Source organism: Vipera ursinii (genome assembly GCF_947247035.1).
Source record: "Vipera ursinii genome assembly, chromosome: 7".
NCBI classification, from domain to species: Eukaryota; Metazoa; Chordata; class Lepidosauria; order Squamata; family Viperidae; genus Vipera; species Vipera ursinii.
Window position 1 is genome coordinate 41,283,236 of NC_139521.1, and position 15,541 is coordinate 41,298,776.

The window sequence follows — 15,541 nt, forward strand, 5'->3', positions numbered from 1 at the left end:
ATTCTTTGATTTATAACTGTGCAGAATTCTGTATATACATGTACATGTACATATACTTATATATACATACTATACGTATGTATATTTTGACTAATTTTTCTTATTTTATGAAATAAAAGAATACATTGTTATACCTGTATAAGCAATATACAGTATACAAGTAGGCTTCAACTTACAACAGTTCATTTAGTGACCATTCAAAGTTGCAATGCCATTTAAAAAGTGACTTACGATCATTTTTCACACTTATGACCATTGCAGCATCCCCATGGTCACATGGGGGCTTGGCAACTGACTCACATTTATGAGTCCTGGAGTCATGTGATCCATTTTTGCAACCTTCTGACAAGCAAAGTCAATTGGGAAACAAGATCCACTTAACCAACTGTGTTACTAATTTAACAACTACAGTGATTCACTTAACAAATCGGGCAAGAAAGGCCATAAAATGGGACAAAACTCACTTAACAAATTTCTCACTTAGCAACATAAATGTTGGGCTCCATTTTGGCCATAAGTTGAGGACTACCTGTGGATTGTATAGCATTATAATGTATTAATTAATTCAAAGACTTAAATCAAATCTTTACTATAGAAGAATATAAGGGTGGGCTACAAACAGTTAAAAAGCATAGGAGATACATCAGAATTTTTAAAAAATGGAAAGATAGAACATATAAACAAATATATGAATTAAAACAGAAAATACATATAACAAACAAGAATCTAAAAGGAGAATTAGATAAATGTAGGAGAACATAAAGGTCAATATGTAGAAGACTATATCTATAAAATTATAGAGCACTCTAGTATAGGAAACTAGATGCTCATTAAGTCTAGTTTATGGCCAGATTATCATCCAACAAACTTTAAACATTGCTGTATAGAATCTGGTAACACTGCATATTGTCATAGGATTAGTATGTGAAAGCAGCAGGGAGGGAGGTGTAGAATTTTTCTCTATTCCCTTGGGATTTATGCAATAATGGTGAGATAAGTCTGGTACAAATGTCTCTATTATTTAGGCAATGGAGAAGATTAGCATATAATACAATTTATTCAAATATGAATGATAAAGCCATATATTTCACAATCCAGTAAGTATGGAAAATGTTTCTTTCTTGAATTTATGCAGCTATAGTCTCAGTGGTGGAAATTCACAATTCACTATCAACCCTTCCACTGGACAGATCATTACAAGTGCTCTGTTGGACAGAGAAGATAAAGAAAATTACACTTTGATCATTGTAGCCAAGGATGGTGGCTTTCCAACTGCTCTTTCCAGTTCAACAAGTGTTCTTGTCACAATTGCAGATGTGAATGACAATCCCCCTAAATTTCAGCATCATCCTTACGTCACTCATATACCTTCACCAACTAGTACAGGTAAGAGAATAATACAGCATGATACCAAAATATCTAATCCTAAAAATAAAAAGGAAAAAGGTTAATGTGATTAAGCCAGTCCCTCAGTATTTTACATACAATAATTTAACATTTTAAAAAGATTGGTAAGCATGAAAGATTTATGTTGATATCTATGAACACATAAAGGAATGCCTCTATGTCCTAAGTTCACTGCAAACTTAATTTCTTAGTTCTACTAAATTCAAGAAGAGACTGTAAACAATTTAGTTTATTAAAAATACTTTTTAAAATTTATCATATGTTGTAAGTTACATGGTCCAAGACAATGAAGTTGTCCCCAAGAGATTCCTTAATTTTGAAATCAGTGATGAGAACTAAAGAAGTAGAATTGTATTTTCTTTTCTTCTTATATTTTTTCAGTTTTTGTTATTAATATTTACTATCACTCTTTTTACATATAATTAAGATGACATATCTGCTTTATGCATACTAAATTTTAAATAGCTCTTACTCAGTGTAATGATAATTACTTCTTATTTCACATGAACAGGATCAGAGTTCCCTTATAATAAATATGTCACAATGTGCTACAATATATATTTATTGGGGCAAAATTTTGCAGTGAAAAATTAAATTCATTTCCTCTCTCAGACTGTTTTATCATTCTGATTTTTAAAATACACTTTAGTGAATAAGTTTAATTTTCATATTTAATGTGCTGAAAAATCCTAATCAAAAAATGGTTAAAAGCAACGTTAAAGGCATTTCAAATTGCTACAGTTTGTTTTTAAGAGGGGAAAAGTTATATTCTTCATAAAGCAATCTGTGGTTGAAATAAAATAACTTAAGAGACAGTTAAGCCAGTACAAAAGTTTTTGAAATACCACAAAATATCTGCATCTGCTTATAGCTGGCAGCTGAACATAAAAGATTACTCAGAATTCAGTGCCATTGTGTTTGCTGAGCTGAATGTTGGGTTTTGTCGTTTTTTTTAACAAAACATTCACCAACTCCTGCCTATAACTTTTTTCACTCAAGTTCACTCAAGTTTATTGTTGGGGATAAGAAATGATTCAATGTTATTTAAAGCATAATATTTCTATACTGAATAAATTACTGAAATTCTTTGCTATAGCACTGATACAAACTTTTTAATTGTTCTTTATAGGTACTTTTGTATTTGCAGTGACAGTGACAGATGCTGATGCTGGCCCTAATGCTAAGCTTCACTATTCCCTTTCGGGAAAGAATTCTGAAAAATTTCACATTGATCCAGCAAGAGGAGCAATTATGGTAGCTGACAGACTTTCTGGGACATCCGAAATTACCTTTACTGTGAACGTCAATGATTGTGGCTTGCTTCCAAAGACTGATTCCACAACTGTGACTGTAAGATTTGTAAACAGAGCTGATTTCCCTCAAGTGCATACTAAACAGCACAAATTCACGTTTCCTGAAAACCAAGCAGTTGGCACTTTCATCACTTCTGTCTCTGGGGTGTCATCAAGAGGCGATTCTTTGTCCTACTATATTGCTAGTGGCAACCTTGGAGGTACTTTTCAGATCGATCAGTTAACAGGACAGTTATCAATCAGCCAGCCTTTAGATTATGAAGCTGTACAGAAATACATTGTTTGGGTTGAGGCTAGAGATATGGGCTTCCCACCATTTTCTTCTTATTTAAAACTGGAAATAACAGTGATGGATATAAATGATAACGCACCATTATTTGAACAAGATCCATTCTTTGTTGAAATATTGGAAAACCTTTCACCTTTTAAAATAATTACTATAACTGCAGCGGACAAGGATAGTGGGCCAAATGGACAGTTGAATTATGAAATAATTAATGGTAATATAGAGAACAGCTTCACTATTCAACATACAACTGGTGAAATTAGAAGTGTCAGACCTTTAGATAGGGAACGAGTAGCCCAATATACTCTAACTGTAAAAGCTTCAGATAGAGGTACCCCTACACAAAGTGCAGTTGTCCAAGTATTTATCAATGTATTAGATGAAAATGACAATGCACCCAAATTTTCTCAGATATTTAGTGCTCTCGTGCCTGAAAATGCACCCTTGGGTTACACTGTTACACGAGTCACAACATCAGATGAAGATATTGGAATAAATTCAGTCAGCAGATATTCAATAAAGAATACAAATATACCATTTGTTATAAATCCTAATACAGGAGATATAACAATTAGCAGGGTTCTAAACAGAGAAGATACAGATCGCTACAGGATTCGAGTTTCAGCACATGACTCTGGATGGACTGTTAGCACAGATGTGACCATATTTGTGACAGACATCAATGACAATTCTCCACGATTTACAAAACCATCTTACTACTTGGATTATCCTGAAAGTAATGAAGTTGGATCTCGAGTGACCCAAATATCTGCCACAGATCCAGATGAGGGAGCTAATGGACAAGTCTTCTATTTCATAAAATCACAGTCAGAGTTTTTCAGAATTAATGCATCCACAGGGGAGATTTTCAGTAAGCAGCCCTTAAAGTTCCAAAACTCCAGTGCTTCTAACCATGTCAATCTTAACAGACACAGCTTTATAGTTATCGCCTCAGATCGAGGCAGCCCCGCACTGGTGAGTGAGACTACAGTCACAATAAATATTGTGGACAGCAATGACAATGCGCCCAAGTTTCTGTTCAATCAATATTTTACACCTGTTGTTAAAAATGTGGCCATTGGGACCAAACTTATTAAAGTAACTGCAGTTGATTCTGAAGACTTTGGTCTGAATGCAGAAATTGAATACAGTATTTCAAATAGCAACCTTACAGATAAATTTATTTTAGATAGTAAGACCGGATGGATTTCAGTAGCATCTTCCTTGATAAATGAGATGAATAAAAGCTTTCTAATAAAAATAAAAGCTAAGGACAAAGGTAATCCACCTCTCTCATCAGAAGTACCTGTACAAGTAGTAGTAACAGAGGAAAATTACCATACACCAGAATTTTCTGAAAGACATTTAAGTATTACTGTTCCTGAAAGTCATGTTGTTGGAACAATTCTCAGGACCATGTCAGCAGGGGACAAAGATGCTGCTATGAATGGAGTAATCCAGTACAATATTTCTTCTGGGAATGAGGCTGGATGCTTTGCAATTAATTCATCTACTGGCACATTATATCTTGCCAAGTCACTTGATTATGAGCTATGCCAAAAGCATGATATTACTGTAAGTGCTGTAGATGGAGGGTGGATTGCAAGAACTGGGTACTGTAGTATCATTGTGAATGTTATTGATGTGAATGATAATTCTCCAACTTTTACCCCAGAAGAGTATTTTCCCAGTGTTTTAGAAAATGCTCCTAGTGGAACAACTGTTATTCATCTCAATGCAACTGATATTGATTCTGGACATAATGCTGTAATTGCCTATGCAGTTCAGTCTTCAGACAGTGACTTGTTTGTTATCGATCCTAACACTGGAATTATAACCACTCAAGGCTTCCTAGATTACGAGACCAAGCAGAACTATCATTTAACTATAAAAGCCTTTAATGTTCCTGATGAGGAGAAATGCAGCTTTGCTAACGTCAACATACATTTAAGAGGAACAAATGAATATGTTCCACGATTTGTATCTAAGCTTTACTATTTTGAGATTTCTGAAGCTGCTTCTAAAGGAACTGTTGTAGGAGAAATTTTTGCAAGTGATCGTGATTCAGGGATTGATGGAGATGTCCACTATTTAATATTTGGTAGTAGTAGAAAAAAAGGTTTTCAGATTGATGACAGTAGTGGGCAGATTTATGTCACAGGTCCTCTTGATAGAGAAAAGGAAGAACGAATATCTCTGAAAGTGCTTGCAAAAAATGCTGGGAGTATCCGTGGTGCAGATATAGATGAAGTGATTGTGAATATCACAATATTAGATGCCAATGATCCCCCTGTCTTCAACTTGGAGTCCTACAATGTCCGAATCAGTGAAGGTGTTCCTGTTGGGACCCATGTCACATTTCTAAGTGCCTTTGACTCTGATTCTCTCCCTAGCTGGAACAGGTTCTCCTATTTTATTGGTAATGGAAACAACAATGGTGCTTTTTCGATTAACCCACAGACAGGGCAAGTTACAGTGATTGCAGAGCTTGATCGAGAAGTCTTGCCAGTTTACAATCTCTCTATATTAGCAATCGATTCAGGAAGTCCATCGGCAACAGGCAGTGCTTCTTTATTAGTAACTTTGGAAGATATCAATGACAATGGCCCCATTCTTTCAACCACTGAAGGAGAAATAATGGAAAACAATCGGGCAGGGACATTTGTGATGACACTCCAGTCCTCTGACCCTGATCTTCCTCCAAATCAAGGTCCCTTTTCTTATTATTTGCTTAGCAGTGGTACAGCTACCAATTATTTTAGTCTCAGTTCTGCTGGAGTTTTAACCACAACCAGAGAAATTGATAGAGAACAAATCAGTGACTTCTATTTGTCAGTAATTACAAGGGATTCAGGCATTCCTCAGATGTCTTCCACAGGAACAGTGAATATAAAGGTAATTGACAAAAATGATAACCCATCACAACCTAGAACAGTAGAGATCTTTGTTCACTATTATGGAAATCTATTTCCTGGAGGAACATTAGGCAATGTAAAACCTCAGGATCCTGATATTTTAGACACCTTTCAATGTTCCCTTACATCAGGAGTTACAAGCCTCTTTAATATTCCACCAAGTACTTGTGACTTGAATTCCCTGGCAAGATCAACAGATGGAACATTTGATCTGACAGTTTTAAGCAATGATGGCTTGCACAACTCAGTTACCAATATCATTAGGGTTTCCTTTTCAGGATTCAATAATGCCACACTTGATAACAGCATTCTTCTTCGTCTTAGCATGCCATCCTTGAAAGAATTTTTGACTAATCATTATCTTCATTTTCTGAGGGTTACCAACTCCCAGTTAACTGGACTAGGAACTACAGTACAACTCTATGGGATATTTGAGGACAACAATCAAACTTTTTTGATGGTAGCAGTGAAGCGGAACAACTACCAGTATGTGAATCCTAGTAGTGTGACTACTTTCTTTGAAAGTATCAAGGAAATTATCTTTCGCCAGAGTGGTGTGCAAATAAAATCTGTGGATCATGATTCTTGCTTACCAAACCCTTGTCAAAATGGAGGCAGCTGCTTGAGGAAACTGGCTGTGAGTCCTAAATTAAGAAACTATGACAGTGTCCCAGTCATTATCATGGCAAATGAACCTCTTCAGCCTTTTACCTGCAGATGCATGCCAGGATATGATGGAATATTGTGTGAAACTGATGTCAATGAATGCTTCCCATCTCCTTGCCACAATGGCGGAACTTGCCATAATCTGGTAGGAGGATTTTCTTGCAGTTGTCCCAGTGGTTTTACTGGAATAGCCTGTGAGAGAGATGTAAATGAATGCCTGTCCAGCCCTTGCAAAAATGGTGCCCTCTGCCAGAACTTCCCAGGAAACTTCAACTGCATTTGCAAACCTGGTTATACAGGTAAGACATTGTTCTGCATGTGTAGTTCCTATTAATTGATAATAGAAATATGGTATTCATGGGTTTAATTTTTGTTGTAACTCTTTATTCTAAAAATACTGATTCTGTTGAAGATAGTTGGGTCAAAAGAGCCTTGGTGGAGCAGTGGGCTAATGCCTCCTTAAGTAACACCAGCTGCCTGCAATTAGTGCAGGTTCGCATCCCACCAGGCTCAAGGTTGACTCAGCCTTCCATCCTTCCGAGGTAGGTAAAATGAGGACCCAGATTGTTGGGGGCAATTAAGCTGACTTTGTAATAATGCTGCTTGGGTGTGTGTGTGTGTGAAAGCCCTAATAAGCAGGCATATACATAGAATGAAGGCTACTGCTAAGCTTGTAAGCCGCCCTGAGTCTTCGGAGAAGGGCGGGATATAAATGGAATTAAAATAAAAAAATAAATAAAAATACACCCAATATTATTATCACTCAAGAAATCAGCATTAAATACTGTCAACATTGATAATAGCAATTTTATTTTTCCAGTCTTTTTCCAGTCTTTCACTTGCATAGATAAAAAGAAGATAATAAATCTGTTTCTTGAGTGTTTCATAATAAGCAAACAAATATACAAATTAAAGGAAAATGCATAGGTCATGGAGAAGGATAGTGTTGTCTAACCCCTTGTCTTATATTTAGCTTTCCATATGGATGACATGTTATATATTATTATAATACTAAGAACAATTCCATCAAATGTGTTCCCACATGAAATTTAGATGTAGTTTTATAACATCATTTGCATATTTGAGAATTAAACTGTAGGCCTTGCAGACTTCTCTTAGAAATTGGGAGTTCTGAGATGTGCCAGAAAACAGCTTCAAACCTGACAAAGTTCCACTCTGTCCATCTGATAACTTTGTTGAAGAAGCAGGATATTGAGCCACTGTGTGAAATCTATTAATTCATTGACATGATTTCATGCAACATCTCAAAGGTGAAAGAGCAAGAGCCGCATTTCTGTTTAAAAACCATGCCACAATTGCCATTTGTTGCCTAAATCATTATTGGCATAAGAAGCACCTGTTGCATTTTTCTATGTAAATTCCAGCAGCATTGCCTACTGAGCCTGAAGCCGTACGTAATTATTCATAACTGATTGACTTATTTAATAAATCTAATTATATGAGATTGTGTTGCACATAGACTGAAAAAATCAGATTATTTGGCCAGCAGTATATAGCAGTTCACCACACAGCTATGTGACATTAACTCCAGAGGTTAAATAACCATGTTTGTGCATAGTAGTTAATACATGACTACTGTATCATACTTTTTTGGCACAATTATCTTTCTACATTTTCTTCATATGTAAAAACATAGATATTAGAAATTTATATCTACAATGTAAAAAAGATGTTGAGACTCTAGAAAGAGTATAGAGCAGACATGTCAAACACAAGGCCCGGGGGCCAGATCCGGCCCGCAAAGTGGTTTCATGCGGCCCGCGAAGCCATCCTGGAAACAGTGAGGGAATGGCCTCCACTGCCTTGGCCCTGGCCCAGAGACCCTCCTTCTGCCAGAGACCCTCAGATCTGTCCCACTCCTGCCCAGGCCCCCATAGGTACCCTTGATGCGAACGATGTAGAGCTGGCCACGCCCACCCAGTAGGCCATATGTACTCTAGCCACGCCCACCCAGTAGGCCATGCCCACCCAGTAGGCCATGCCCACCCGGCGCCCTGAGGGCAACCACAATGCTGATGCGGCCCTCAGTGAAATTGAGTTTGACACCCCTGGTATAGAGAAAAGCAACAAAGATGATTAGAGGACTGGAGGCTAAAACTTACAAGGAATGGTTGCTGGAATTGGGTATGTCTAGTTTAATGAAGAGAAGGACATGTTAGCAGTGTTCCAATATCTCAGGGGCTGCCACAAAGAAGAGGGAGTCAAGCTATTCTTCAAAGCACCTAAAGGCAGCACAAGAAGCAATGGATGGAAACTAATCAAGGAGAGAAGCAACCTAGAACTAAGGAGAAACTTCCTGACAGTTAGAACAATTAATCAGTGGAACAATATGCCTCCAGAAGCTGTGAATGCTCCAACACTGGAAGTCTTTAAGAGATTAGACAGCCATTTGTCTGAAATGGTATAGGACAGGGGTAGGCAACCTTGGCTCTTTTATGACTCGTGGACTTCAATAAAAGAGCCAAGGTTGCCTACCCCTGGTATAGGGTTTCCTGCCTGAGCAGGGGGATGGACTAGATGACCTCCAAGGTCCCTTCCAACATTGTTATTATTATTATTATTATTATTATTATTATTGTTGTTGTTGTTGTTGTTGTTGTTGTTGTTGTCATCATCATCATCATCATTCCTACTAACTACTGGGTATAATGCCATTCCTGCCAAATTTCTATGCATGCATGAAGAGATGACTTAGGCCATTGAGTTCAGAGCAACTTCTGTTTGAGTATTAACACTGGGATACCAGTCTGATTTGTTATTGAGAGAGAAAGAGAGAGAGAGATAGAGAGCTTTGAATGCAAATGTAATTATATATAGAATGGGTTTATAATAATAGATCTCTTGAATATTTCAGGAAAAATCTGTGACTCCAGCATCAACTATTGTGAATGCAATCCCTGTTTCAATAGAGGATCATGTCAAAATGGAGTGGAAGGATACTATTGTCACTGCCCATTTGGTGAGGAAGAATGTTTCTCTTTCTGCTTTATTCAGATTCACTCAGAGAACTCTACCATTCGTATTCTAGTCTTTAGCATTGCATACTCAAGCATTTTTTTTATTCTAAATGTAAGGCCAGGTGCTAATACCGTATATACTTGAGTATAAGCCGAATTTTTCAGCCCACTTTTTGGGCTGAAAAATTCCACTTCGGCTTATACTCCAGTCAACAAAAAAACTTACCGAGGACTTGTGCGCGGCCGAGGCTTTGGTGCTTCCGGGATCGCCCGCACCTCTCCCAAGCCACCGCCGTCCGAGACCTGCCGAAGTTTGGGGAGGTCTGGGGAGGTGCGCGCGCACCTCCCCAAACTCCGCGCCTTGCCTGCCTGCTTCTTTCCGCAGCGGAAAGAAGCAGGCAGGCAGGGCGCGGAGGAACGGAGACTTGCCGACGTTTGGGGAGGTTTGGGCGCCTCCCCAAACCTCGGCAGGTCTCCGTTCCTCCGCACAGACCTGCCGACGTTTGGGGAGGTTTGGGCGCCTCCCCAAACCTCCCCAAACCTCGGCAGGTCTCCGTTCCTCCTGCCGACCTTTGGGGAGGTTTGGGCGCCTCCCCAAACCTCGGCAGGTCTCCGTTCCTCCTGCCGACCTTTGGGGAGGTTTGGGCGCCTCCCCAAACCTCGGCAGGTCTCCGTTCCTCCGCACAGACCTGCCGACGTTTGGGGAGGTTTGGGCGCCTCCCCAAACCTCCCCAAACCTCGGCAGGTCTCCGTTCCTCCTGCCGACCTTTGGGGAGGTTTGGGCGCCTCCCCAAACCTCGGCAGGTCTCCGTTCCTCCTGCCGACCTTTGGGGAGGTTTGGGCGCCTCCCCAAACCTCGGCAGGTCTCCGTTCCTCCGCGCAGACCTGCCGACGTTTGGGAAGGTTTGGGCGCCTCCCCAAACCTCCCCAGGTCTCCGTTCCTGTTTGGGGAGGTTTGGGCGCCTCCCCAAACCTCCCCAAACCTCGGCAGGTCTCCGTTCCTGTTTGGGGAGGTTTGGGCGCCTGCCCAAACCTCGGCAGGTCTCCGTTCCTCCGCGCAGACCTGCCGACCTTTGGGGAGGTTTGGGCGCCTCCCCAAACGTCCCCAAACCTCGGCAGGTCTCCGTTCCTGTGTGGGGAGGTTTGGGCGCCTCCCCAAACCTCCCCAAACCTCGGCAGGTCTCCGTTCCTCCGCACAGACCTGCCGACGTTTGGGGAGCTTTGGGCGCCTCCCCAAACCTCCCCAAACCTCGGCAGGTCTCCGTTCCTCCGCGCAGACCTGCCGACCTTTGGGGAGGTTTGGGCGCCTCCCCAAACGTCCCCAAACCTCGGCAGGTCTCCGTTCCTGTTTGGGGAGCTTTGGGCGCCTCCCCAAACCTCCCCAAACCTCGGCAGGTCTCCGTTCCTCCGCGCAGACCTGCCGACCTTTGGGGAGGTTTGGGCGCCTCCCCAAACGTCCCCAAACCTCGGCAGGTCTCCGTTCCTGTTTGGGGAGGTTTGGGAGGCGCCCAAACCTCCCCAAAGGTCGGCAGGTCTGCGCGGAGGAACGGAGACCTGCCGAGGTTTGGGGAGGTTTGGGGAGGCGCCCAAACCTCCCCAAAGGTCGGCAGGTCTGCGCGGAGGAACGGAGACCTGCCGAGGTTTGGGGAGGTTTGGGGAGGCGCCCAAACCTCCCCAAACAGGAACGGAGACCTGCCGAGGTTTGGGGACGTTTGGGGAGGCGCCCAAACCTCCCCAAAGGTCGGCAGGTCTGCGCGGAGGAACGGAGACCTGCCGAGGTTTGGGGAGGTTTGGGGAGGCGCCCAAACCTCCCCAAAGGTCGGCAGGTCTGCGCGGAGGAACGGAGACTTGCCGAGGTTTGGGGAGGTTTGGGGAGGCGCCCAAACCTCCCCAAACAGGAACGGAGACCTGCCGAGGTTTGGGGAGGTTTGGGGAGGCGCCCAAACCTCCCCAAACAGGAACGGAGACCTGCCGAGGTTTGGGGACGTTTGGGGAGGCGCCCAAACCTCCCCAAAGGTCGGCAGGTCTGCGCGGAGGAACGGAGACCTGCCGAGGTTTGGGGAGGTTTGGGGAGGCGCCCAAACCTCCCCAAACAGGAACGGAGACCTGCCGAGGTTTGGGGACGTTTGGGGAGGCGCCCAAACCTCCCCAAAGGTCGGCAGGTCTGCGCGGAGGAACGGAGACCTGCCGAGGTTTGGGGAGGTTTGGGGAGGCGCCCAAACCTCCCCAAACAGGAACGGAGACCTGCCGAGGTTTGGGGACGTTTGGGGAGGCGCCCAAACCTCCCCAAAGGTCGGCAGGTCTGCGCGGAGGAACGGAGACCTGCCGAGGTTTGGGGACGTTTGGGGAGGCGCCCAAACCTCCCCAAAGGTCGGCAGGTCTGCGCGGAGGAACGGAGACCTGCCGAGGTTTGGGGAGGCGCCCAAACCTCCCCAAACAGGAACGGAGACCTGCCGAGGTTTGGGGACGTTTGGGGAGGCGCCCAAACCTCCCCAAAGGTCGGCAGGTCTGCGCGGAGGAACGGAGACCTGCCGAGGTTTGGGGAGGTTTGGGGAGGCGCCCAAACCTCCCCAAACAGGAACGGAGACCTGCCGAGGTTTGGGGACGTTTGGGGAGGCGCCCAAACCTCCCCAAAGGTCGGCAGGTCTGCGCGGAGGAACGGAGACCTGCCGAGGTTTGGGGACGTTTGGGGAGGCGCCCAAACCTCCCCAAAGGTCGGCAGGTCTGCGCGGAGGAACGGAGACCTGCCGAGGTTTGGGGAGGTTTGGGGAGGCGCCCAAACCTCCCCAAACAGGAACGGAGACCTGCCGAGGTTTGGGGACGTTTGGGGAGGCGCCCAAACCTCCCCAAAGGTCGGCAGGTCTGCGCGGAGGAACGGAGACCTGCCGAGGTTTGGGGACGTTTGGGGAGGCGCCCAAACCTCCCCAAAGGTCGGCAGGTCTGCGCAGAGGAACGGAGACCTGCCGAGGTTTGGGAAGGTTTGGGGAGGCGCCCAAACCTCCCCAAACAGGAACGGAGACCTGCCGAGGTTTGGGGACGTTTGGGGAGGCGCCCAAACCTCCCCAAAGGTCGGCAGGTCTGCGCGGAGGAACGGAGACCTGCCGAGGTTTGGGGAGGTTTGGGGAGGCGCCCAAACCTCCCCAAACAGGAACGGAGACCTGCCGAGGTTTGGGGACGTTTGGGGAGGCGCCCAAACCTCCCCAAAGGTCGGCAGGTCTGCGCGGAGGAACGGAGACCTGCCGAGGTTTGGGGAGGTTTGGGGAGGCGCCCAAACCTCCCCAAACAGGAACGGAGACCTGCCGAGGTTTGGGGAGGTTTGGGGAGGCGCCCAAACCTCCCCAAAGGTCGGCAGGTCTGCGCGGAGGAACGGAGACCTGCCGAGGTTTGGGGAGGTTTGGGGAGGCGCCCAAAGCTCCCCAAACAGGAACGGAGACCTGCCGAGGTTTGGGGACGTTTGGGGAGGCGCCCAAACCTCCCCAAAGGTCGGCAGGTCTGCGCGGAGGAACGGAGACCTGCCGAGGTTTGGGGACGTTTGGGGAGGCGCCCAAACCTCCCGAAACGTCGGCAGGTCTGCGCGGAGGAACGGAGACCTGCCGAGGTTTGGGGAGGTTTGGGGAGGCGCCCAAACCTCCCCAAAGGTCGGCAGGAGGAACGGAGACCTGCCGACGAGCCGCGGCCACACAGGGTATTCCTGTGTATTCAGGCTTGCAAAATGGCGGATCGAGCCTCTGCTGGCGGCAGAGGCTTGCAGAACGGCAGATCGGCTTATACTCGAGTCAATAACTTTTTCCAGTTTTTGGGGGTGAAATTGGGGGTCTCGGCTTATACTCGAGTCGGCTTATACTCAAGTATATACGGTAATCAATACATAACAGTATTTTCCTCTGTTGTAGTTCAAAAACTAAACAATATTCAGATTCATGCTGCATATGATTCTAAATCTGTAGATATCCTCATCGATTTGTCTAACTCCTTCTTTAAGATAATTCCTGGCATTGAATTAAATTATCCTGTGTTAAATTACTCTCAGTTTCTAGTATTAAAAGGAAAATGTCTTCCTTTTCCTGTCTGTAGTAAACTAAATTGTATACGTTGTCCTTATCATGTATAATAAGCTAACTTTTTCAAATTTTGTTGAATGTTTCAGTCTAATGGTAGTTTTTGGTTTCCCTTTTTCAAAACTGCATCTTTTTTTGTAGATGTGGCAATCAGTAGATTGCTAAAGCAGTATAGTAAAAGGAAAGAATTTATTTTAGGAAGAAATTTAACAAACTAGCAAATTTTATAGAAAAACATAAAAGCTTGATTCATCAAGTTTTGTCCTTTCAAGATAAGAGCAGAAATGACTAAGAAATGGTAAACCAAGTAAATAAAAGGCATAATATAAGAACATGAAAGGAAATATAACTGAATCTGTTTTATATCAAAGCAATCCTTATTCAGTTTTACTCCAGCAATACCATCTCCACTTGCAACTTTGACATTTCAACTTTCTCACAGCATGGACTAACATAAACAAATTAACATAAACAAACAGTTTATCTCTGGTCAAATAGTCCAACTTTATATTCCTTCTTTTTGCTATGCGCAATCTTGACCTTTAAATCATTCCAATGCATCATAGGATTGGTTTTTCATCATTCTTTGGGATTTAAAAAATGTAAATCTTGTAAATCCTGCTGCAAGATTTATGTTTAAAAAATATTTATAATTTGATAGTTATACAATTTTTTTCCAACAGGTTTAAGATATAGCACCATCAAACTATATAATCACTACAAGAATTGCATCCATTTATAGGAATTGCCAGACAATACCCTTTAAAAAATGTACGCATAAAGCCAGAAATATGTTTTGCAGGACAAATGCTGTACATGGTAGTAATTATAGAAGAAGTCAGAAATTACTGACTTAGAATGTGAGGCTACTATGTATAGAAAATGTAAAAGGAGATACAGCATCTGGATATAATAATAAGCAAGTCTTGCATGAACTTAAAATCCAATGTTAAATCACCACTGTTCGTATAAAATAGAATTGTTGGATTTAAATATGTTCCTAGGTTTCAGCTGGCTCAGTTTCCCTTCCATCCCAATATTGTTACAGAGTGAGGGAGGAGTTGGGCTCATTCAGATTGTTACAATATTGAGAGACAATGCTTTATAAAATGTCCTGTCTTTGCTAATCAGTGCAGAAATAATGAAGGGACTTAATTTTCTTCTTCTTAGTCTTCTAATCCAGGGGTCCCCAATCCCCAATCCATGGACTGGCACTGGTCTGCATCATGCCAGAATCTGAGCCACACAAACAAACCCCATCTACAGAGTACAGACAGCACACAAAAAGCATGCTGCCACTGGTCCGCGGAAAACTTCTCTCCACGGAACCAGTCCCTGATGTCTAAAAGGTTGCGGGTCACTACTCTAATCTTATCTGACTTTTTCTTTTAAGTTCTTATCCTTTCTGTTTTGTTCAAATCCATCAAATTCAGCATTCATCATCCCCCTTCGTTTTACTCTTATACCATTTTTTTCTTGCCCCAATATTTACTTCTACTCTTTTCTTATCTTATAAGTTGCTATCTTTAAGAATGCTATAAGGTATCATTCCTACTGGGTCCAGAAGTAAGCAAGATACTTCATTTAATACCAACTGAAGCTTTGAAAGTTACATGCATACCCAGGTACACTTTATTACAACAGTCTAATTGGAATGTTATCAAAGGATGAATAATTATAGCAATTTTACTTGTTTGGAGGTATATTTCCAGCAACCTAAGCTTCCATATTTTAACAGATCTTTCGCACAAGATAATTCCCCAGGACTGTAAACATAACTAGTTAAAATTTCCTTATCTATCCAAATCAGAAAATAGTTACCACGCACAAATAAAAAGTAACTCAAATAAAAAAAAACTAAATAACTGAAATGTATAAATCAAATAACTCAAAAGTAACTCAAAATTTACTAAGGTTT

General features: G+C 42.8%; 1 protein-coding gene across 1 annotated transcript in view; it reads left to right on the forward strand.

The window, feature by feature from the left end:
- The window catches only part of FAT4 (FAT atypical cadherin 4), a gene marked incomplete at both ends in the record, with an annotated part of 131,165 nt that overhangs the window by 88,398 nt on the left and 27,226 nt on the right, over positions 1-15,541 (forward strand). Inside the window, 3 exons of the mRNA XM_083368009.1 lie at positions 1,136-1,386; positions 2,537-6,886; positions 9,463-9,567. Coding sequence (XP_083224135.1) covers positions 1,136-1,386; positions 2,537-6,886; positions 9,463-9,567 — 4,706 coding nt within the window. The remainder of the gene's footprint in view (positions 1-1,135; positions 1,387-2,536; positions 6,887-9,462; positions 9,568-15,541) is intronic.